The 21,245-nt window shown below is 61.2% G+C and overlaps 3 protein-coding genes across 4 annotated transcripts; 2 read left to right on the forward strand and 1 right to left on the reverse strand.

The window, feature by feature from the left end:
- Positions 1–940: 940 nt before the first annotated feature.
- On the reverse strand, positions 941–1,719 carry CHTF8 (chromosome transmission fidelity factor 8). 2 transcript variants are annotated; one of them, XM_032230888.1, is made up of 3 exons: positions 1,682–1,719; positions 1,476–1,599; positions 941–1,377 (listed from the first exon to the last, which is right to left on the reverse strand). In XM_032230888.1, exons 1-3 carry the CDS (start codon positions 1,702–1,704, stop codon positions 1,168–1,170), a joined length of 357 nt encoding a protein of 118 aa, XP_032086779.1. In that variant the 5' UTR covers positions 1,705–1,719; the 3' UTR covers positions 941–1,167. The 2 variants fall into 2 exon arrangements, with proteins under 2 accessions (XP_032086779.1, XP_032086778.1); XM_032230887.1 differs by having other exon boundaries at positions 1,476–1,605.
- A 3-nt stretch (positions 1,720–1,722) lies between these two features.
- Positions 1,723–9,162, forward strand: UTP4 (UTP4 small subunit processome component). Its single transcript, XM_032230886.1, has 16 exons — positions 1,723–1,925; positions 2,028–2,219; positions 2,301–2,385; positions 2,790–2,879; positions 3,266–3,477; positions 3,917–4,088; positions 4,389–4,480; positions 4,614–4,710; positions 4,865–4,929; positions 5,226–5,348; positions 5,468–5,627; positions 5,778–5,884; positions 6,135–6,230; positions 6,618–6,803; positions 7,174–7,275; positions 8,063–9,162. The coding sequence occupies exons 1-16, from the start codon at positions 1,767–1,769 to the stop codon at positions 8,177–8,179; spliced, it is 2,055 nt and encodes a 684-aa protein (XP_032086777.1). The 5' UTR covers positions 1,723–1,766; the 3' UTR covers positions 8,180–9,162.
- Positions 9,163–9,722: 560 nt separating this feature from the next.
- SNTB2 (syntrophin beta 2) lies at positions 9,723–20,787 on the forward strand. Its single transcript, XM_032230604.1, has 7 exons — positions 9,723–10,273; positions 14,617–14,830; positions 15,369–15,579; positions 15,920–16,062; positions 16,917–17,107; positions 17,545–17,729; positions 18,054–20,787. Exons 1-7 carry the CDS (start codon positions 9,769–9,771, stop codon positions 18,144–18,146), a joined length of 1,542 nt encoding a protein of 513 aa, XP_032086495.1. The 5' UTR covers positions 9,723–9,768; the 3' UTR covers positions 18,147–20,787.
- The last annotated feature ends 458 nt before the right edge of the window (positions 20,788–21,245 follow it).

Here is a 21,245-nt window from a genome sequence, read left to right on the forward strand (position 1 = left end):
TACAGAACATGTTATGTTGAGAAAATCATTCTGTAACCAGCGATTACTATCCTGCAACTTGATATTTTGCAAAACAGGTTTGATTTACACATTTTGCTTCCGATATGCAATTTGAGGGTTTTGCGGAAAATGAGCAAATAATCTACTTGTGGGGTTTTTTTTTTGTTATTGGCTTGAAATGCTGAGGTTGCCAAGCCATCAAGAGGACCAGGGCCTTCCTTGGTCCAAATCCCAAGAGCCTTCGGGATCTCACAGGGTTTTTCTGCCATTCCAGAGAGCAATCGCTCTGCAGCCACGTTGAGCTCACTCCTGCTTCAGCGCCTTCGCCCAGGCCGTTTCTTGCTATGCCAGTCTGCCAACTGGTAATTTGGGGAACTGATGCAGAGGAAGGGCAGTGACTGGTCCTCAGAGGTGGCCCAGGGGGGTTTCCTCCGAGGCTGCCTCTTTGCACAGGCCTCAAGGCCAGAGGGGGAGGAAACGCCAGGCGCAGAGGCTGCTACCTTTCACAGGGAGCTTCTCCCCCCAAGCTGGCCAAGGCCAAAGCCTATTGGGGAGGAGAGCCCCCTTTGGCTGGGCTTCCTTCTTCTGGATCAACTGCCTCTTATTGCTCTTTCAGCCATGCTGGCTCAGTGGTTAGAAGGCAGTTCCGCAGGGTAAGTCACTGCCCACCGCCAGGAGTTTGATCCTGACCGGCTCCAGGTTGATTTGGCCTCCATCCTTCCGAAATGGGTAAAAGGAGGAGCCAGATTGTTGGGAGAGGGGCGGGGCAGGAGGCGGAGTCTGTAAACGGCTTAGAGGCGGTATATAAATCTAAGTGCTGCTGCTCTTCTCCTGCTAAGCTTCAGCTGCCTCCCTTTTGCAGGCTGATTGTTTTGGGCTCCTGACGTCCCTCCAGAAGCTTTTGTACTTTCTTAATAAGACTAGTTGGACACTTCAAAGCTGTTTGTAAACTTATTTATTTTTTACTTACATTTTCATTTTTTAAAAACAGGTTTGGACTTTTTTTAATGACATTTGTTACAACAATAAAGCTTTGTAAACAGAGGAGCCGGCCCCTCTTCTTTCCCCCCCAGGAACCGGGGTCCCAGCAAGAGGGAGGGAGGGAGGGAGGGAGGGAGCCCCGGAGCAGCCGGGGAGGGGAGGGGTGGAGGCAGCGCCGCAGGGTGTTCAGGCCTTCTTGGGGGCGCTGGGGACGATGGGCTTGGGGCGCGTCTTGAAGAGCAGCTTGGTGCGGATGAGCGCGGCGACCTCGTAGGCGGCGGGGCCGCGGGGGTCCTCGGGCGCGGCGACCCCCCTGCGCAGGACGGCCACGGCCTTCTCCAGCCGCACCGCCTTCCCGTAGAGCACGTGGTGGCCCACCAGCAGCACCGGCGCTCCCTGCGGGACGGAGAGCGGGAGGGGGGGGAGGATCAGCGGCCGTTCCCCCCCCCACCGGCGGCCCCCCTCCCCCTCTCCCCTCCCCCCCCCCCGCTGACCTCCTGGGTGAAGTGCAGGTCGCCCAGCAGCCGCCCGGCCAAGCCGCCTCCTCCGCCTCCGCGCGCCTCCAGCTGCCCCTGCAGCTCCAGCAGCAGCCACTCCGCCTGCCCGCCCTCCGCCGCCGCCGCCCTGCAAGACGGAGCCGGTCAGGACGGGACGCCCCCCCCCTCCCCCCTCCCCCCCGGCGCCCCCGGGACTCACTCACCGGCGCACCGCCAGCTGCACCATCGCCCCGCCCCTCTGCTTCCGCTTCCGGGCCAGGCAGTCCGCACGTGGCTCCCCTGCCGGCCATGGGCGACTTCCAGGTGCACCGCGCGCGGCTCTTCGCCTTCGTGCCGTCCGGGGTGCGCTGCCTGGCCGCCGCCGCCCCCGGGGCCCGCCTGGCCGCCGCCCGCCTCGACGGCGCCGTGGAGCTGTACGACCTGCGGGCCAACGGCGCCCTGGAGAAGGTGGGGCGGCGGGCGAGCGGGGCTGGGGGGCTCCGGCGGTTCCGCTGCCCGGACGGCCCTCCCGACGGACGCCGCTTCTCTCTCCCTCCCTCCCTCCCGCAGGTGATCCCGGGGGACGAGGCGCGCGCCCCGGAGGCCCTGTGCTGGGCGGCGGGCGAGCGGCTCTTCGGCGCCGGGCTGGGCGGTGCGGTGCTGGAGTACGACCTGCAGCGGCTGCGCGTGAAGGGCTCGCTGGAGGCCTTCGGGGGGCCCCTCTGGAGCATGGCGGCCGACCCCGCCGACGCCCGGCTGGCGGTGCGTGAGTCGGGGGCTGGCGGGATAGGAGGGGCCGGGAGCTCTGGGGTGCCCTGACCGACGCTCGGCTGCTCTCCGCAGGTGGGCTGCGAGGACGGCTCCGTCAAGCTCTTCCGAGTGGACTCGGACCGCATCCAGTTTGAGAGGCAGCTGGACCGGCAGAAAGGTCGGGGGCCGTTGGGCCAGCGGGGGAGGGCTGGGGGGGGGGCGGGAGAAACCAGAGAAGAGGGGCCGGGGGGGGGGAGCTTTGCTTTCAGGGCCAAGAGCGCTCTTTCTATCAATTCCAGGCTAAAGTCTTTAGTTTCGGCCTCTTCATTGACAATTATCAGAGCCTGAAAAACAACTATAATTACGTTGCTTTAATTCTTTAACGCTTTGCCTAAAGTTGTGATTACCGGATAGATTCCAAAAGTCAAGAATGGGAAGCCCCCGGCAGGAGTCCAGTGGCTGCCAGAGGGCATCCCATCCAGGGCAGCCGGATTCCATTTGGGGCTGGGGGGAGCAGCGTCACCTGGATGGTTCCAGCCTCTGGGGCTGAGACCTTCCCCTCTTTCTCCCCCCCCCCCCCAGAGCGCATCCTCTCTCTATCCTGGCATCCCTCAGGGACGAAGATCGCAGCTGGCTCCATCGGCTGCTTCTACATCTTCGACATTGAATCTGGTAAGTTCTCCATCTGAGTTTGGGCCAAGGGAAGCAGGAGCACCTGGGAGGGACCTGCCTGGGCTGCCAAGGGAGTCTTCGAGCCCCCCTGGCGCTGAGGGCTGGTGCTCTCGATTGCTTCAGCTGCGCCTGACAGAGACAGTGGCAGTGCCCTTAGTCATTGGAGCCTGTCTTGATCTCGGGGTGCAAAAGGCCTTGGGTTGAATTTCTGTAGGTCTTCTAAAAGAAGGTGGTGGAGACCCTCAGGGACCCCAGGGAGGCAAAGAGCCTTTGTGGGAGAAAATAGTTTTCTGTGCCTTTGCCTGAGTAACTGTTTCTCCCAATCGCTTCAAGTGCGGCTAAGTTGTAATTGCCACACCTGAACAACCCCCGTGCGTCTTTCTTAGGGCACACCAGCCAGCGGATCCTGGTAGAAGGGGGTTTGCAAGGCCCCTCCAGCCAGAAATGCCTGGTGTGGGGCCTGGCCTTCCTTTCAGATGGCACGGTGGTCAGCGTGGATTCTGCTGGGAAAGTGCAGTTCTGGGATTCGGTGATGGGCACTCTGCTCTCCAAGCACCCCATCAGCAAAGCCGCAGTGCTTTCCGTGGCCGTGGCTGAGGTGGGTGAGAGTTGCAAAATGTGGGCAGATTTGCAAATCCTGAACTAATTTTATGTGTCATCAGAGAATTGAATATTTATCCACATTCTGCCCTGAGGCAGTTGGGCTGGGCCAGCTGCCACAACCCAGATTCCCCCTCAGGCCTCATTTTGTGGAGCTGGGGGGGGTCAGCTTCCCACCCAACCAGACTAGCACGAGTACCACTCCTCATAGGCTGCTTTTTTCTAGAAAGGAATTCACGGGCATCTCGTGCTGCCAGTCCAATTCGAAATGATGAAGTTGTTCAACGTTGAGCAGGAGGAAGCCAAGGGCCAGCTGTGGCTGAGCCGCTGTCTCTTTCAGCAGGGCATCCGGCGGGGGGCATAAGGGGGAACTGAGCCTTTGTGCCCTGGGAGGTTCCCGGCATCATGTTCTCATCGACTGGTATCGTTTTCTTCAGGCAGAAGATAGTATGGTTGTTGGCACCTCGGAGGGGACGGTATATCAGTTCCAGCTGCTGCCGGTGAGGCTGGGCAGCTCTGAGCGCCAGTGGGTGCGGACCAGACCCTTTCGGCATCACACTCACGACGTGCGGACGGTGGCGCACACTGCCACAGCCTTCATTTCTGGAGGTACAGTAGGGGGCCCGTCTTCTAGCTTGTAACTAATCAGAGGAAGCTGGGTAAGGCTATTCTCCCCCCTGTCCAGGATCCCCAAGGGACACAGCCAGGTAGATGAGACCCGTTGTGTTCCTGGCGCTCTCCCCTGGTCCGGTGGCATTTGGGCGGCTGGGATGGCTTTTCTCATTGCGCTGAGCCTTGGCTTCTTCAAGAAGTCTGCACATCTTGACTGAGATGATGATAAGCCAGAGGCCAGAAAGCCTTTGGGGAGATGCCCAGAGCCAGCCCTCACCAGGCATCTTCCTCTGGCAGGGCTGGATGGGCAACTAGTGATCCGGCCCCTGATGGAGAAGGTGGACTCCAAGTCCTATGATGCTGCCCTCCGCACAATCATCTTCCCCCACGTGAGTACGGGGGCTGCTCTCTCCAGCTTGCGGGGGGGGGGGGGGTGCTCCTGAGGAGGAGGGTGGGATCCTGCAATGATGGGGCCAGCGGTCTCTCTTGCTGGGGCTTCAGGTGGCTTTTCTCTCCTCGCAGAGGTGCCTCGTCTCCTGTGCCAGGACGGCCCGGCTCCTCCTCTTCCAGTACCCGCAGCACCTGGAGCTCTGGCGGCTTGGCACCACAAACGTCTTTGGTGAGGATGCGCATGGCTTCAGCATGCAGAGGATGGGCACGGCAAAGAGCGCAGCCTGCTTTCCCTGCCACCCTCCCTGGCAATCGCACCAGGACTGGCTCGCCGTTTCCCATGGCACCCGGCTTTCTGCAAGTCGCCTTGTTTCTTGTTGCAGGAAGGCCTGGTGAGGTCCTGCCGGTGTCCTGTCCCCCCCAGAACCTGCTCCAGCTGAAGGCCAAGGTGAGAAGCCGTGATTTCCCACCCTGACACTTAACACTGCGGCTGGGGCAAACCTGTCCAGCCCTCCCTGGCATTTCCATCCTTCTCTGCTGCCTTCTCTGCTTGGAGAAAGGAGGGGAACGGGCGTCCTAGGAATCCCCCTGGAGAGGTCTGTGCAGCACCTTTGCTTGGTCTGGAAAACCCCACCCGTTGCGGAGTCAGGTGCTTAGGCCCCCCTTCCTCCTTCCCTCCCTCCCTCCCTCCCTCCCTCCCTCCCTTCCTTCCTTCCTAATATTGGTCCTCGTGCTTCATTGAAGGGCCCGGAGCACATCCGCAGCAGCTGCCTCTCTCCGTGTGGGGGCTGGATTGCCTACTCCACAGCTACCAGGTTCTGCCTGCATCGGGTTCAGCTCGTCCGTGACCACGTTTCCATCAGCAGAGTGAGTGAGATCTCCCTGGCGGGGGGGGGGGGGGGGCGGCTCAGTCGGCTGGAAACGTTCCTGGCTCTCTCTGGGGGGGGCCCAGCCGGTTGCGTCAATCCTAGTTTGCTTTTTCCAAGGTTCACAAGGCCCCCAGGCTGAACGGCTCGGCCCACCACCTCCTTTTTTCTGGCGACTCCACCAGGCTTTTTGTGGCATCGGATCGGGGCTGCGTGCAAGTGCTTTCCCTCTCGCAAGCAGGGATCTGCAGGCATCTGCACACGCTTCGTCCAAATACGGGTAACAGCGGTTTGTTTTAGGTTACGGCATATTGGAAGTTCTTGCAAGAACAGCCAAATACTTTCTGCATGTGCTCCCAGATAAGAAAGGCCTCTGCGGCAGAGGGCTGCTGGAGGAAATCTGAAGCTCCTGATCGCTCTCTCCCTGCAGAGATGTTGGAAGCGGTGCACCGACTGGCGGTGAGTGTGGATGGCAGGTGGCTGTGTGCAGCAGGTGGAGACCGGGAAATCTGCATCTACAACTTGGAAAATGCCAAGGTGAGCCCAGCTGCAAACGTGACGTCCAGAGGCCAGGTCTGCTGCTTCCTCCATCTCTGGTCTGGTCTGGGTCCGGTGGGCAGCAGGCATCTGCTCTGGCAAAGTCCTTGCGTTGGCTTTGCGGGAGAGAGCAGAGAGTTGGCTCAGCCCCCGATGAGCCCAGGAGCCTCTGACGGAGAGAGCACTTCTGCGAGCGGGGGAGGCCCAGGCAGGCGCTCTCTCTTATTCCACTGGGCCTTTTTTTCCACAGCTTCACTGCACCGTGCCGGCCTACGAGTGCCCAGTGACCGCCATGGCAATCCACCCGCTGACCAATAACCTCATCATTGCGCATTCAGATCAGCAGGTAGGGGCTGCTCTTCCCTAGATTGGCAAGGCACAAAGGTCTGCCCCCGAGGACGGCCCCAGGCTTTGCCAGTCGAGGATGGGGTTGGCCTTGCACACCGCCCTTCGTGCAGACTTCGGCTGTTACCTGCTGCTCTTGGAGCCCTGAAATTGGGGGGGGGGGGGAGGTTGCATTGCAGTCAGCAGCCCAGTCACCATCCTCCATCCCAGTTAGAGCGGAAGGCCTTGTTTCCACTGCAATGAGCGGCAGTTAAGAGAGGCGCCCTGCAAAGCTGCATCTTTTGCCAGAGGAACATTTGCTCTGATTGCAGCACTGGGATGGGGGGGGGGGTGTTCCTTCAGGGAGGGAGGGGGAGTCAGGCCTCCCTGTTGCCTTTCCCGCTTCCAGGTCTTTGAGTTCAGCATCAAGGAGAGAGGCTACACGCCCTGGAGCCGGAAGCTGCAGCAGCTGGGCCTGCACAAGGATTGGCTGGAGCGGGACACGCCCATCACCCACATCGCCTTCCGCCCCAGGCACCCCTCCCACGTCTTGCTGCACGACACATACATGTTCTGCATCCTGGACATGTCGCTGGTGAGTGGACGTTGGGGGGCACCGAGTATGGCGCCCTGACCTGCAGAAAGGCTCACCACCTCTGAGCCGAGGTCCCCCGTGCCGCTTGCCCTCCCGCACAGGCTGGGTCAGGCGAGGAGCGTGTGCCCCCAGACCTCCTGCCTGCCAAAAGAGGGGAGCTGGGCTGCTGGTCCCACATCCAGGCCAGCTTGGGGGGGGGCTAATTCTGGGGTCCGGATCAGTGTTCAGGGAGGTGCTTAGCGCCACCCGGTAGTTCAGCCAGAATGCGATTGGTCTGGTTGGGGCTCGGCAGAAGAGGGTGGACCCCTTCAGCAGCCCTGCCTTTAGCTCGGACACTGGCCGCTCCTGACGGCTTAATTTGCTCCTCCAGCCGCTGCACGAGGATTCTGCGGCCTCGAAGAAGCCGGAGCCACATGTGAAAACAATCCAACGGGGCCGTGGCCGTGCCTTCAAGATCTGCAAGAAGTTCCAAGTGGGTCTTTGGGCAATGAGCTCTCTTGTGTTAGGAGGGGAGGGGGGGCGTTTATCTGTGGTGGGCAAGCAGCACCTCCCCCCCCCCCCCCAGGTCTGCAATCCGAGCAGGGAGGCCAGTGTGTAGTTCCAGGGGAGAAGTTGGGCCCTTGGATTAACCAGGATCAGGCAAAGATACCCTGGGATTGTCAGTTCCAGCAACCGTTTAGGAGTACATTGGGCAGTCTGGGCATTGTGCCAGCTGCTGAAGCCCCCACTGAGGAGCCCTTGGCCCATTAGTAACGCAGGAGGGGGGCCGCCATCCTGTGCCTGAGCCAAGGAAGTCCTGGGCTCATGGAGTGCGGCACTTCATCGGAAAACTAGGTGTCTGCGAGGGAGGGTCTTCTGGTAGCCCAAGGGGAGGGAGCCCCCTCCCCAATTCCCCCCCTCCCGCCCTTGCATGAGAGGTGGAAGCAAAGGGCTGCTGCTCTTGGGCAGCCGCAGGAGCAAGAGGATGAAGTTTCCTTCCGCTGGGCTCCTGCGGGAAGCAAAGAGCTGGTGGCTCCTGTGTGGCTGTGGCTGCGTGTCACAAGACGGCCTGGTGCTCTGAACGTCCAAATGGATGCAAGCCCTCTTGTGGCTGCCAATACCAGGGAGCTCAACACGGCAGCATCCCTGCCCTGACCAGGCCTGCGAGGTAAAGGGCCAAGCTAGATGCCCTTCGGGAAGTCAGCCAGAAAGCCCCCTCTAACTTTACTGCTTGCTTCTTCTCTCCTTGCCCTCCCTCCCTGTCCCCCCCCTTCCCGCAGCCTCTGCTCTTTGTGGATTTCCTGGACGAGGATTCTCTGGTGGTGATGGAGCGGCCGCTGATGGACATCAAAGCCCAGCTGCCACCACCCATCTATCAGAAGAAGTTTGGGACCTAAAGTGCTGCCCGCAAAGACCTCAAAGGATCTTTGCAGAGGCCGTGCTTCACTGGGGGGGCTTCCGGTGCCCCTCCCTTCAGAAGCGGGGGGCTGCGTGGCCAGAGGAGCAACTGGGACCCGTGCCATCGCCCTCCTGCGTCCTTGAGGCCGGCTGTGTCTCCACCGTGGTCGGCTGGGAAAGAGAGGCGGCAGCCCTCCTAATAATCAACTTCTTGTGCCTGGGAGCCAGGAGTGCTCTGGGCCTCTTCGCTCGGGAGTTCCGGCATTGGCTGCCACCAGAAGGCTTTCCTCTCAGCCTTCCGGGGGAAGAACTGCAAAGACCGAGCCCTTCTTCCACGCAGGGCCCGTCGGGGCACATCCCTCGGCCAGAAAAGGGCCTCCTGGCTGGGCTGACCCAGCAGCCACATCTTCTCTGGCAAAAGCCTGTGGCCGGCAGCCAAGGGGCCAGCGGGCTTCCTGCTGGGCAAATGGCCTTCAGGGCTGCTCCGGGACCCCTTGACCTGCTGACGCCAGGCCCAGGCAGGCCCTCCAACCCCACCTCTGTGGACCAGGAGCCCCGTTTCCTTCCCATCAAAGCAGAAGAGCAAAGTCAGCAATGGGGGGAGGAGGCTGCCTTGACCTTGCTTTGTTTTGCCCTTCTCCAGGAAGAGTGTGTGTGTGTGTGTGTGTGTGTGTGTGTGGGCCTGCATTTGCGGAGGGAGAGAAGGAAAGGGCTGTTGGCTGCTGTTCATTGGAGCCTGAAGGTCGTGTGTCCAGTGCTGGCCTGAGAAGATCCCAGCCCTGCTCACCAATGTTGCCAGCCCCTCCCTCCCCCTCCCAGGCTACTCCCACGTAACGCACAGGGTGGCTCCCTGCTTGGCTAGGAAAGGCTGCTGTGTCCAATTCAGCAGAATGAATGCTCTCTCCCTCCCTGGGGCACCAAATGTTTAGATTGCTCCTCTTGGCCAGGAACACAAGTTGCTCAAATAAAAATTCCTCCAGAGGCTCCAGGCTCGTTTCAGACTTTATTTGGGGGTGGAGGTGGGGGGGGGGGCTGCAATCCCGGTGTATTTGCAAAAACGCTTCCGAGGGGGCTTCGTGTTCCCTCTTGCAACCGATCGGAAAACCGAGGCTTATTCCCAGGGGAGAATGAGGGCTCCGAGTCACCAGCGCTTCTTGACCTGTTGGGCTGCTCCTGCCCGGAGGCCGCGGGGGTTTCCTGTTGGGACGCCAAAGCCGCTCGGGGCCTTCGGTGGGGCTGCGGGGGGAGGGGCTGGCCAGGTTGCTGCCGAGCAACGCCCCCCTCCCCCCGAAGATGAAGCCTGCAGCGCCCGGCCGCCCGGGGTCACTTGGGGCCACGAAGCGGCGCCTTCCTTGGCCAGATAAGGGCCATTCTCCCTCCCTTGCAGCGGAAGGCTGCGCGCTCAGGCCGAGTCCCGCGGAGGAGCCGGCAGCCCCCCCCCCCCGCCACTCACGCGACGCGCTGCCCTTGGCACGAACCGGCGGGCGGGCGGGGCCAGCCTCCTCCTCGCCCCCTCCCTGCCTCCCTCCCTGCCTGCCTGCCTGCAAGAGGCCCCGCCCGCCCGCCCAGTGGCGGCGTCTCGGCGGGCATGGCGGTGTGGACGCGCGCCCGCAAGGCCGGGCTGGTGGAGGTGCTGCTGCGGGAGCGCTGGGTGCGGGCGGTGGCCGAGCTGAGCGGGGAGGCGCTGGCGCTGAGCTCCGAGCCGGAGCCGCGCAACGGGCTGCCCAACGGCGCCTCCTCCACCGCCGCCGCCGCCGCCTCGCCCTCCGCCTCCCCCGAGCGGGGCGCCGGAGCCCCCTCCCCGCCCTCCCCGCCGCGGGGCTCGGCGCCGGGCTCCCCCCCGGCCGGGGTGCGGCGCGTGCGGGTGGTGAAGGCGGAGGCGGGCGGGCTGGGCATCAGCATCAAGGGCGGGCGCGAGAACCGCATGCCGGTGCTCATCTCGCGCATCTTCCCGGGACTGGCGGCCGAGCGCTGCGGGGCGCTGCACCTGGGCGACGCCATCCTGGCCGTCAACGGCCTCGACCTCCGCGACGCCACCCACGACCAGGCCGTGCAGGCGCTCAAGCGGGCCGGCCGGGAGGTCCTGCTGGAAGGTGAGCGGCGGGGAGGCGGCTACCCGGGGGCCGCTTGCACTGGGCGCCCGGGGGCTCCCGGGGAGAGGGCGGGGGGGCAGCCGGTCCGTGCCGTGCCAGGCGCCAAAGGCCGGGGGGGAAACGGCGGCGCTGCTTTCCAAGCGGAATTTCCCACTTCTTGGCCCGGTTTCTGCCAGGTTCCCGGAAGGGCAAGGAGGCGGCCGGCTTTGGGCCGAGCGCTTCAGCCCAGCCTTCCAGCCCTTCCCTCACGAGGCCCGCTTCGCTTGCCCGGAACAGGCTGCGGGGCTGGAGACCTGACGAAGGTCGGCGGGGAGCGTCGGGCAGCCCCGACCTTGCAGAAGGCAGCGAGTCCCCTCCGAGTCCCGAACAGGCTGGCTGCGGGGATGCTTTTTCTGGGGCAAGGCCGGCCAGGGCCGCCTCTCTGTGTATGGGGGGTCTGGCGTGTCTTTGGGGGCCCAGGGCTGCTCCTGCAAGGCCCTGGAGAGGGGAGAGGCTGGTCGGAGACCGCGGTGCTGCTCAGCCTGCCTTTAATCCATGTGCAGCTTCAGCCATGAGGAAGCGGAGCTGCCGGACACACCTGTGGCTCTCCAGCGCTTGTACATTCTTTGTCTCGGGGGAGGGAATGCTTGGTGTTGGGGCTCTGCTGGCTTCTTGGCCAAGGAGGGTCTCTTGTGGGCCCATAAGTGGCCCTGTGGGGGCTGGGCTTCCTGCTGTAACCCACAGCCCAGGAGCAGGGAAGCGAAGTTTGGGTGCCAAGGGAGCAAAGAATAGCAGGGGATTTCGGAAGTGACCCAGGCAGCGTTTTTTTATGCTCCTCCTCCTGTTGGAGCACAGCCTGCCTTTCTCAGCCCCTCTTGGATGAGAACTATGCCCCCCCCCCAAATCTCCATCCACCCAGCAAGAGAAAGAAAGTGAGGGTCTTGTCGGCTGATGCTCCTTTGTGGGGAGTCTGCAAAAGTGCTCATAATAGCCGGGACTTCAAAGGGGTCCCCAACTCTGCAGGAGGCCTGTCCTTCATTGCCCTGAGGTGGAAGGCTGGGCTTGGTCTGTGCCGCTCTTTGGGAGTTGACAAGTGAAACACGGAAGCCCCCCCCCCTGGCACACTGGCCCCTCAATTGGCCAAGCTTTTCCCGAAGTCCCCCCACTTTGTGTCCTGCCTGCAGCTGGGCTCAGTCTCCCCAGGGCCACTTCGGCTCACCCCTTTTCTCCCCTACTTCCTATGCAGGGTAAACATCTCTGGGTGGGAAAACGTAGAGAAATGCGGCAGCCCCTTAAGGGAGGGTGGGAAGAGGGATGGGAGGGGGCTCTGTGGGGAGCCGGAAGGTCCCACCCAGCGATGGCTGCTCCTCCCTCCCTCCGGCTTCCCCTGCTTTGCCCTCTGGGAGACGGGCAGGGTCTCCTGCCACTCAGGGCTCTTTGCGGCTGAAAGGCAGCTGCGGACTTGGAACAGGGCATGTTTCTAGGGGGGGCTGGGCTGTGTATTTCCTCCCCCCCCATATATAAAATGTGAAAGGTTGTGAAAATGTCCGAAAAGCCCCCCTTTCTCTGAGCAGCGGCTCTTCCTCCGCTGGAGAGGAATGGGGGCTGAGGCTGGCTGGGGTCAGTCTTGGTGGGAGCGGATGGAGCGACCTCTCAGGCTGCCTTGGCCTGTTGTGCCAAGCGAAGGTCCTTTGAACATTCCTCAAGAGACCAGGAATGTGGGTGGCATTCGGGGGTTTTGCAGCTGAAAGGGCCACTGTTAGGGAAGCCAAAGGCCGCCTGAGACCACCCGACCATCCTTGGGGCCTTTTAGAACTGGGGCTCTGCCCAGCTTGAACCTCTTTGGAATCACTTGCCTTGGTTCCTCCTGGGCAACCAGCCCCTGACCCACAGAAGAGTTTTCTCCAGAGGCCCAAATGTTTCTCTTCCTCCACAGGATTCCTTAAGCCCCTCCTCTCTCCTGCCTTTCAATCCAAGGGTTTGGGGTTTGGGTGTTTGTGTGCTGAATAAAACACTTGTCAGGTTTCCGAAAGAGGCTCTTGCAAAGAAGGTGACGGGCTGGGATTTATTCTTCCCAGCGCTTGAGTCATCGGCCGGCTGCTGTTCTTGGAGCTGGCTGGAAAGGAGGGAAGGCCTCCTGGGCAACGGAGGGTAGGGAAATTTTATGGACTGGAATACTGGAGAGCGAACATCTGGTAGCCAGCTGTGGAGCTCTTCTTCTACTGAGCCAGCCTCCTAGGCGGGGCCTTTTTCCACTCTCTGGTCTGTGCAGAAGGAACGCTGCTCCCTCCGCCTCCCCTCCCTCCCTCCCCCCCCCCCCCGGTCCTCTTGGAGCTCCTGGGTCTGTAGAGAGGCCAGGGGGTGAATCTGAGCCCCACAAAGTGCCCTGCTGGTTGGCTGGATGGCTCCCTCTGCACCACTGAGGCAGCTGTGCATGAGGCTGTGATGCTCCCCTGCTCTCCTTTGCAGAGGCCTGGAGCCCCACTGGACAGGCTGGGCGCTGGGGCAGCATTGGGGCACCCCCTCTGCCACCGGCCCCTGTTAAGGCCAGTGCCCTGCTGACCGGGCTCAGGCAGCTAATATCCTGCTGCCACCCCTGCAGCTGCCCTGGTTGGAAAAGAGCTGTAAACACCTGCTCTGCTCTTGCCTCCTTGGTGACTTGGGGGTGGTCTTAATGTTGGGCGAGTCCTTTGGTCCTCCCAGAGAGAAATAATCTTTATTTTTATTTGGCACCTGCCGTTGCTTCAGACCTCCCTTGGTGAGGCCCCTGTTCCTGGCAGGGCTGCTCAGAGAGAGTTGCCTTTAAACAAAGGGCTTCAAAAGTTCGGCTGGCCTCCCTGCCTTTTAGGGCTGCAGCGTGTCTGGGCATAAGCTGCCAGCCCCCGAAGGCAAGATGATCCCAGGAATGCGGAGCCCGGGATTTGCATGGGGAAACGGAGACGGCATTTCCCCTGGCCCTGCTTCAACCGGAGGCGGATGAGAAGGCGAGCGGCTGATGCCGGATGCCCTTTCCTGGTGCCCCCATGCCAGCTGCTTCCTCTGCACATACCCTTGGCTCGGTCCTCATCAGGAGACCCAAGTGACCCTCTGGGAGATCCTTCTGGGGAGAGCAGCCCAGCAGAAAGATGATTCGCTTAGGTCATTAAGAATTTATTGCCTGCTAAAAAGGGGAAATGGTTTGTGTGTTTATTTAGAAGTTACTTCTTCACCCCTCTAGGGTGAAGCTCTTCCACCAGCTGATCTTCCTAAAGGCTGAAGGATTAGTGGGACTTGGAGAGTTTTCTTAAGGGTTTGTTTCTGTGGCTGGCAGGCACCTCCCACTTTCGCAAGCAGGGCCTCGTGTGTCCGCTGCCTCTGTTGGCAGAGCATTGATCCAGATTTCCTCTCTCCTTTTGGCTTCTCTCTCTGAATGGCGTCTGACCAAGAGCTCAGTTAGCCAAACAAGCAGACAGAACAAAGGCTAAGGCAGATTATTGGCCCTTTGCAATCGGATCAAAGGCCTCCTCTAGTGGCTGTGTCTTTGCTGGGGGCCACTGCCCAGAAACCACCCACGGCTGCCTCTGCACCCTGGGGGCAAGTAGAGCTTCCCTGCAGCTTCTCCTTGCTGGAGCCAAGATGCCTTCCGGGTGCCAACTGTCCTTGCTGAGAGGGATTAGGAGCCTGGCTGCACTAATCCTCTCTGCAGGGCAGCAGGGCGCAGAGCTGATCCCGGAACCAGCGCCTCGGGTGGGGCTGTTCTCCTTGCCAGGCAAGGGGGGGGGCTGCCCCAGAGCAAGAACCGTTGGCCTCCCCACGCTTCTGTGCTGCTGCCCGGCAGGGTGGGCAGCATGGGGCAGCTGAGAAACGGGGAGCTGGGCTGTTGGGCAGTGCTGTGGGAGAGCCTTCCTCCGGAGGGCCTGCCATGCTGTTCAGGGGGGCGCCGGAAGTCTCGCCTGCTCCCAGCGGCCTTTGCGCTGAGCACAGGGACAGGTGCCCATCAGGGGATTGTGAAATGGCCCCTCGGCCTGGGAGGGGCTGCAGGCAGGGAGCAAAGAGGAAAGGGGGGAATGAAGGAGGCAAAGAGAAGAGGGGGAATACGCCTTGCAAGAGTCCGTCTTGACAAAACAGCCTCCCCTGATGTCACCGCCTGCCCTTCCTTTGCCCGGCAGCTCCATGGGGGGCGGTGGGGTGGTGGTGTCTGTGATGCGAATCCAGGGGGAGAGAGCAGGTAGATCCTTGAGATGAGTGCCCTGGGGCTGCTTTCTGCCCAAACGACCTCGCTGGGTTCAGCCCACCGACGGGAGCCCCCAGGGGGGGGGAGTCACTCTGTAGGGTCTTAAACTCCTGGGAGAGGCTCAGCCCCTCCCTTCTCGCCTTGCTCCTAGTGAAGTACATGCGGGAGGCCACTCCGTACATCAAGAAGCCGTCGCTGGTGTCCGACCTGCCATGGGACGGGGCATTTCCACAGTCGCCCAGCCTCAGCCTCAGCGAGGAGTCTGGCTCCCCAAAGCACCAGAGCCCCCCACAGGACCGCAAAGTCATCCCTTTGAAGATGTGCTACGCTGCCAGGAACCTGAGCATGCCGGACCTGGAGAACAGGTCAGAGGGCTGAGCAAGCAGAAGATGTTGCATGAGGACTAGCAGCCTGGGCTGACTTCCAGGGTGCGGCTAGGAAGCCCCCCCACCTCCGATCCTTTCAAGGTTGCAGCCCTGCAGCCCCTCTCTGGGATGGGGGGGGCATGCCAATATCCAATGCCTTTCTCTGCCTCCCCCCCCCCCCATTCCAGATATGTTGTTCTGGAGCGGAGGGTCTGGGTTGCAGAGGCAGGAGACCCTCTTGTGCCACCCGCACCCAGGCCTTCCTCCTGCAGCTGTAGCATCAGGGAGGGGAACCGCTGTGCCAAAGGCTGCTTGGGGTGGCAGCAGAGTCTGGCGGAGAGCAGGAGTGGCGGATGCCCCCTCAGGTGCCGTCACTGGAGGAGACCCTCTTTCCCGGCCAAAGGCTTCCGGGGGGGGGGCAGGGAGCGAGTGCGAGTCTCACAGGCTGCTCATCTGCCCTGTCAGATTCTCCAGCCCATCTCCGCTGGGAAAGGAGCAGGGTTGGCTTCCTCTCCACAGCTCTGGCTTCTCTCTGCAGGCTGATTGAACTGCACTCGCCCGACAGCCGGAACGCCCTGATTCTTCGCTGCAAGGACACGGCCACAGCGCATTCATGGTTCACGGCAATCCACAGCAACATCATGGCCCTCCTCCCACAGGTCCTGGCCGAGCTCAATGCCATGCTGGGGGCCAGCCACGCGCCAGGCAGCAGCAGGGAGGTGAAGCAGATTGCCTGGCTGGCCGAGCAGGTGAGCCCCTTCCCCCCCCCCCGGTTCCTTCCGAGGGCGAACCTTTCCCTGGCTGGCAGCCAAAGGGAGGGGAGGGGAGGGATGCATCTGGCGGCCAGGAAGTCCTAACCCCTCCCCGACCACTGGTAACTCAAAAGATGGGGGGAAGGGCTGTGTGTGTGTGTGTTTGTGGTGGGGCTCCCCTTATCTGAATTTGCTCCTGATCCTTGTCGGTAAGCAGCTCTCCCACAAGGGGGTCCTCCTGCCCTGGGCCCCTCTACGCGGCCTCTCGCTAGTCCTGGGCCCCAGCTTCCCCGTAAAGCTCTCAGCGCCCCCTTCTGTCTCTCTTGGCTTCCTGCAGGCCAGGCTGGATGGCGGGCGGCAACATTGGCGGCCGGTCCTTTTGGCCGTGACGGAGAAGGACCTGCTGCTCTTTGACTCCGTGCCCTGGACGAGGGACGCCTGGGCCTCCCCCTGCCACAGCTACCCTCTGGTGGCCACCAGGTGGGGGACCCTCTGGGCTCAGGCCTCCCGGAAGGGGAGGGGGGACCCTGCGAGTGCTGGGGGACGGCTGCCTCTGGGCCTGGGGCTCTGAACCAGCAGTTCCCAGGAAGGCCCAGGGTGGTCTTGCCTTCTGGAGCCCCCTGCCCATCGCCCTTCTGGGAAGTTCCTCCCTGCGCTTGTTTCGGAAGTTTTGTTCCGGAGGCAGAAAGTCCCAGGTGGCTTCCTGCAATCAGAAAAGCCGCTAGCAGCTCTTCCCCTGCGCCTCAGGTGAAGCAGAGCTGCCGGGGGGGGGGGGGGATTTGGCTGCCAATTCTGGCAGAAGAGTCTTACTGGGCATCCTTGCCTGCCTCCCCACCCCACCCCTGCCTCCAAGGTGCCAAGGAGAGAAGGGCTGTCCTTGCTCCTCCCTTCGCTTTGGCCTTTATACTCGGCCTGTGCAAGAAGAAATCGGCACGTGTGCAGGGGAGGGGGCGGAGAGGTCAGCTGTCAGGCCTCCCCCCACAGGCTTCTGCTGCGAGGGGTTAGCAGGGGCTCCAAGGGAGGGGTGGGGGGGCTGGCAGAGACTTGGCGGGACACCCTCAGGTTGCCTCCCCAGTGTCCAAAGTCCTCCCAAAGGGATTTGCCTGCTCACGGGGTGCTGCTCTCTGGCCAGTCGGCTTCCCCTGCTGTGGTCCTTTCCTGACCTTTGGTGGGGGGGGTGCAGTGGGGGTGGGCTTGAGGGAGGGTCTGTGTAATAGGGAAAGGAACCCCCCCCAATAATTTCTGCAGTCCCTCTGGGGTGGGGGGCTTATTTGTTCAGAGCAAGTCACCCCCCCCTCCTGCTTGCAACCGCTGCTCTTTTGCCCCCAACGCAGGCTGGTGCATTCAGGCTGCAGGTCGCCCTGCCTGGGATCAGACCTCAGCTTTGCCACGCGGTCCGGTTCTCGCCAGGGCATCGAGATGCACGTCTTCCGTGTGGAGACCCACCGTGACCTCTCCACCTGGACCAGGACCCTGGTGCAGGGCTGCCATGCCGCCGCAGAGCTCATCAAAGAGGTCTCCGTAGGTACGGCCCGGCTGCCCAGCCTGAGGACTGTGGCCCCTCCTCTCCTGAACCCTGGGCGGTCAGTCTAGCAAATGGGAGGGGGGGGGAGATCATGCCCACCAGCTACAGGGTTGGTGCCCTGGGCAGCAAGAACGATGAGAGCAGCCAGTGGGGTGGGGGTCCCTCCCTTGAGGAATGGGCAGCCTAAGGCAGGCCAGCGAGTCCCTGCCTCCAAGGCTTTTTGGCCCGGCCATCACAGGGAAACCTTTCACGTGGCCATGTTGCACAGCCTCTCGGGCCGCCTGGCTCTCGGGCCGCTCAGGCCATCGCCTGGACTTGAAGGGCAGAAGGTGGGTACCAGCCTGGACAGGAAGAGGCAGGCTGGGCCCAGTTGACCCCTGGGGTGGCCCTCCCCTCCCCCTGACCATGGAGGCTCTGCTCTGTGTCCTTCGGCCTAGGCTGCGTCTGGAACAGCCAGGACGTTCGGCTCACCATCCACTATGAAAACGGCTTCACCGTGAGCAGCGAGGGAACCGGTTCTACCGGCCTCCTCCTCCGATACCCCTTTGAGAAGCTGAAGATGTCTGCTGACGATGGCGTCCGAAACTTGTACTTGGACTTTGGCGGCCCAGAGGGGGAACTGGTGAGTGGCCGGTTGAGAGGGGCCGGCGGGGGGGAGCCATCGTCTGGCAATGTTTGCCTCAAGAGGGACAAGTCCCTGCAATGCCGCTGGGGAAGAAAGGAGGAAGGCCCCTTGCTCTCACACCCGAGGGAGGAGGAGGAGGAGGCAGCCACAGAAATGGAGCGTTAAAAACGGCCGCCACTGGTAACCAGAAAGCCACCTGAGCTCAGAGGTTTGGCTACACCTGGCTTCAGTTTTGTGTGGGACAAAGGGGTGGGTGGGTGCTGGCCTCTGAAATGGCCGGGGGTGACCCTCCCTCCCTCCCCCCTGTGTCCTCCTCCACAGGCCCTGGAGATGCACTCCTGCCCCAAACCCTTGGTCTTCGTCCTGCACACCTTCCTGTCGGCCAAAGTGACCCGCCTGGGCCTCCTGGCCTAGCCACAGCCGCCACCACCATCGCTGCAGCCGCCGCCACGTGGTTCCTGGCCTTGGGAAGCTCCCCCTGCCAGCCTCAGTGCCTTTCCTGGACTTGGAATGGTCCCGTCTCTCCCCTTCTGAAGGGCTCTGCGGAGGCTGCAGCCTGGAATCCTTCGCCTGGTCAGGGCAGGGCAGGCGGGAGCCGTAGAGGGAGCAATTCTCTGGTTGGATCGTGTCAAGCCATCGTTCTGTTCCACTTGCCAGATGTGCCTTTCGGTGGCGGCCGGGAAGAGAAGGGGAGCTTCCTCCCAGAAGAAGCAAAGTGGTGCCTTGTCTGCCTGCCCAGCTAACCGCTGCTGTGCCCGAGTCGTCTGCTGCTGCTGCTGCTGGAAGGGGGTCTGGGTGAGGCTGGGGGCTGCTGTTCGGTTGGCTGCCGGGTTCCAAATCAGCAGGGCCCCCAAAGGCTCCGTTCCCCCCCGGCCCCCCGATCTGAGTTTTAGTCGGAGAGCCAGTAAAAGGAGCCCCTCCTCAACGCCTGGTTCAGAAACAGCGCAGGGAAACCGAGTAGCTTTCTTTGAGCACCTCCGGCTTGCAATGCGCAGCCTATCCCTCTTGCCAGAAAGGGAGATGTTCTTTGACCGGCTCCCTCGCCCATTTTGACACTGACCATCAGACTAGAGTAGCCAAGCCTGAATCACAATTTTTACTATTTATCTTCCTCTGCAGAACCTCCCCCAGCTTGAGTGAATGTACCCACAATTCCTAACGGGGCACTTCCAAAAGTACTCAGCACCTGCGAATGCAGAGTCAGTGAGGAGGCCACAGTAGCCACAAAATAGACCCTCCTTTCCCCCTCGGGCCCAGAGTTCTCCCTCTGCAACAAAAGGAATTTGGCCTCTGGATACAATAGTTGAGTCACCAGGGAAAAGCAGTGGAGGCACTGGGTGTTCCTTGCTCTCCCGAGGAAAGAAATGAAATTGCAAACCTTGAGTGCTGCCCTGGTTCTTGCCCAGAGGAGGGAGGAGTCCGTGAGATGCCCCCAGTTCTGGCTCCAGTGGAGGGGATGGGTAGGAGGGGCTGCTACCAGGGAGGACCCCTCTGCACCATTCAAGGAGGGTGGGGTGGGGGGTGTCAGGCCTCCTCCTTGGGACTTACAAAAGGGGGCCGGCAGAGATCCTGCCATGGGGGCCCAGGAGAAGAGCCAGAGGTTGCAGCCTCCGTTCCTCCTGCAGTCTGGAATGGGTCTTGGGCATCATTTGAAAAGGGGGAACAGCCCTCTCCTCTGACCGTTGAGCCTCCATCCTTTTAGATCCTGGGTCAGAGGCCCTCTTGGCCCAGGTGAAGGAGGGAGGAGGCAGAAGGCTTCCTGACCCCTCCTGTGAAGGACTTGGGCCCTCTCAGCGGGAGGGGAAGGCTGGCGCCCTGGCCCTTGCCCTGCGTGTCTGGCTGCTCTGTCAGGACTGGAATTTGGACTTCAGAGAAACCTCAAGGAAGGATCGTTTCTGGCCCTTCTCTGTGCTAAAAGCCAATGTTCAGTGTTGCTGGCGTCCCTTTCTGAAGAGAATGCCTTTTCCCAGCCACCTTCAGTTGGGGGAAAGCAGCTTCCCTTCCCTCTGGAGTTGCAGCTGATCCTTTGCTGCTCGTGTCCACCGGCCAGGCTCCCACCCAGGGTTGCTGCCAGGGACCCTCGTTCGTCTTTCAGAAAAGGGCCCCTGCCTGGGAGGGGGAGGGGGCTATGAATGTATGGCATGGAGGGACAAAATCTGGCTGGCGTTCGGTTTTCAAACGGTGCTTTTATGTCACAGGGATAAACTGTCACTACCAAATTGAGACAAACATTTAAAAATAGGGGTGAGGAAGTGCAGCTTGGCTCTCCTGTTCTCACCCTTTTTTACATAGCACTAGCAACTCCAGGTCCAGTTTTTCAGCCCAGGGATGGTGTTGCAAGGAGGCCACTGCGCTGGGCGTTTAGACCCTGAATTGAGCATAAGGCTGGAGTGCGGGACGAAGCTCCAGCGGTGGAGAATTTGAGGCGGGAGGCAAGGACAGATTTCAGGGCTTTCTTGCTAATGTTTTTTAGGCCAGGGAAAGACTTTAATTCATTAATTTAATTACTGAACTGGGGTGGCGCCTCTCGCTAAGCGGATACCTTTGTTCCATGACGCAACAGCGATTGGCTGCAGTTTCCCACCACCTGTCAGATGTCGGGAGTTTACAGATAGGGCAAAGACAACCGTTAATAGGCCCAAAGTGCCAAAGAGGTCTTGAAATTTTGCACAGAAATCACTACAAGTAGGCGTCTGTGTTAACGCTGTGCAAAGCTGTATGTCTGTGTGGCTGTGCTGATTGTTATAATCTAATGTGGAGTATTGCAACAGGCGCCGTCACAATCAAATCCTCAATGTACAACCAGCTTTATTTTTTTATTCTTCGTACGTGGTATTTATACAATGACTTGCTTTTCCAACGATTTTAAATACAAGTCTCCAGGTTCTCAAGAGGCGATATTTCGACCACGTCTGATCTTTGCCAGCAGAGAAATTCCGAAAAAATGCAGAAAACCTGGGGGCTCGTGGCCCGAGTTACTCTCCGCTGTATCGCATTGTACATTACAATGAAGGGCGACAAAGGGCAGGTGTATAATAAAGTATTATTAGTTTTAGCCTTGACTGCTGCTGCTTTGTGTGTCTGGGGGGGGGGGGGGAGAACTTTAACCCTCAGCAGTGAATTGGCAGCGGGGGAGAAAAATGGGAGGAGACGGGGGGGGGGAGGTGCCCCCCAATCCAATGGGGCAGAGTGCATTGGAGGCGCAGAACCGTGTGGGGGGGAATGGGGGACCCCCCTGCTCCCCTCGTAGGACGGAGCCGGTCCCTCCGGGCATGGAAGGGAGCGCCTCGGGGGAGAGGGGCGTCCTTATCCCCGAAGAAGCGGGAAGGGCTGCAGCGGCGGCCCCTCTGCACTCGGTGGGTCCCGCGAGGTGAGCCGTTCTTGGGGGAGGCCTTCCGCTCCTCCCCCGCCGCTTTCCGCGGCTGAAAGACCAGCGAGGACGGGCGCCGCGGGCGGAGCAGCAGCAGGAGCAGCGCTCGGGCGGGGGGACTACCACTCCCATCAGCCCGCGCG

This window comes from Thamnophis elegans, chromosome 14 (assembly GCF_009769535.1).
Source record: "Thamnophis elegans isolate rThaEle1 chromosome 14, rThaEle1.pri, whole genome shotgun sequence".
Taxonomy (NCBI): Eukaryota; Metazoa; Chordata; class Lepidosauria; order Squamata; family Colubridae; genus Thamnophis; species Thamnophis elegans.

Coding starts and splice junctions, on each gene's coding strand:
- SNTB2 (XM_032230604.1), top strand. CDS start 9,769: ATGGCGGTGTGGACGCGCGCCCGCAAGGCCGGGCTGGTGGAGGTGCTG. Junction 15,580..15,919: donor TTGCCTGGCTGGCCGAGCAG/GTGAGCCCCTTC, acceptor GGCTTCCTGCAG/GCCAGGCTGGATGGCGGGCG. Junction 16,063..16,916: donor TACCCTCTGGTGGCCACCAG/GTGGGGGACCCT, acceptor CCCCCAACGCAG/GCTGGTGCATTCAGGCTGCA.
- UTP4 (XM_032230886.1), top strand. CDS start 1,767: ATGGGCGACTTCCAGGTGCACCGCGCGCGGCTCTTCGCCTTCGTGCCG. Junction 4,089..4,388: donor CACAGCCTTCATTTCTGGAG/GTACAGTAGGGG, acceptor TTCCTCTGGCAG/GGCTGGATGGGCAACTAGTG. Junction 5,628..5,777: donor CACGCTTCGTCCAAATACGG/GTAACAGCGGTT, acceptor CTCTCCCTGCAG/AGATGTTGGAAGCGGTGCAC.
- CHTF8 (XM_032230887.1), bottom strand. CDS start 1,704: ATGGTGCAGCTGGCGGTGCGCCG. Junction 1,606..1,681: donor GTGCAGCTGGCGGTGCGCCG/GTGAGTGAGTCC, acceptor TCCGTCTTGCAG/GGCGGCGGCGGCGGAGGGCG. Junction 1,378..1,475: donor ACCTGCACTTCACCCAGGAG/GTCAGCGGGGGG, acceptor TCCGTCCCGCAG/GGAGCGCCGGTGCTGCTGGT.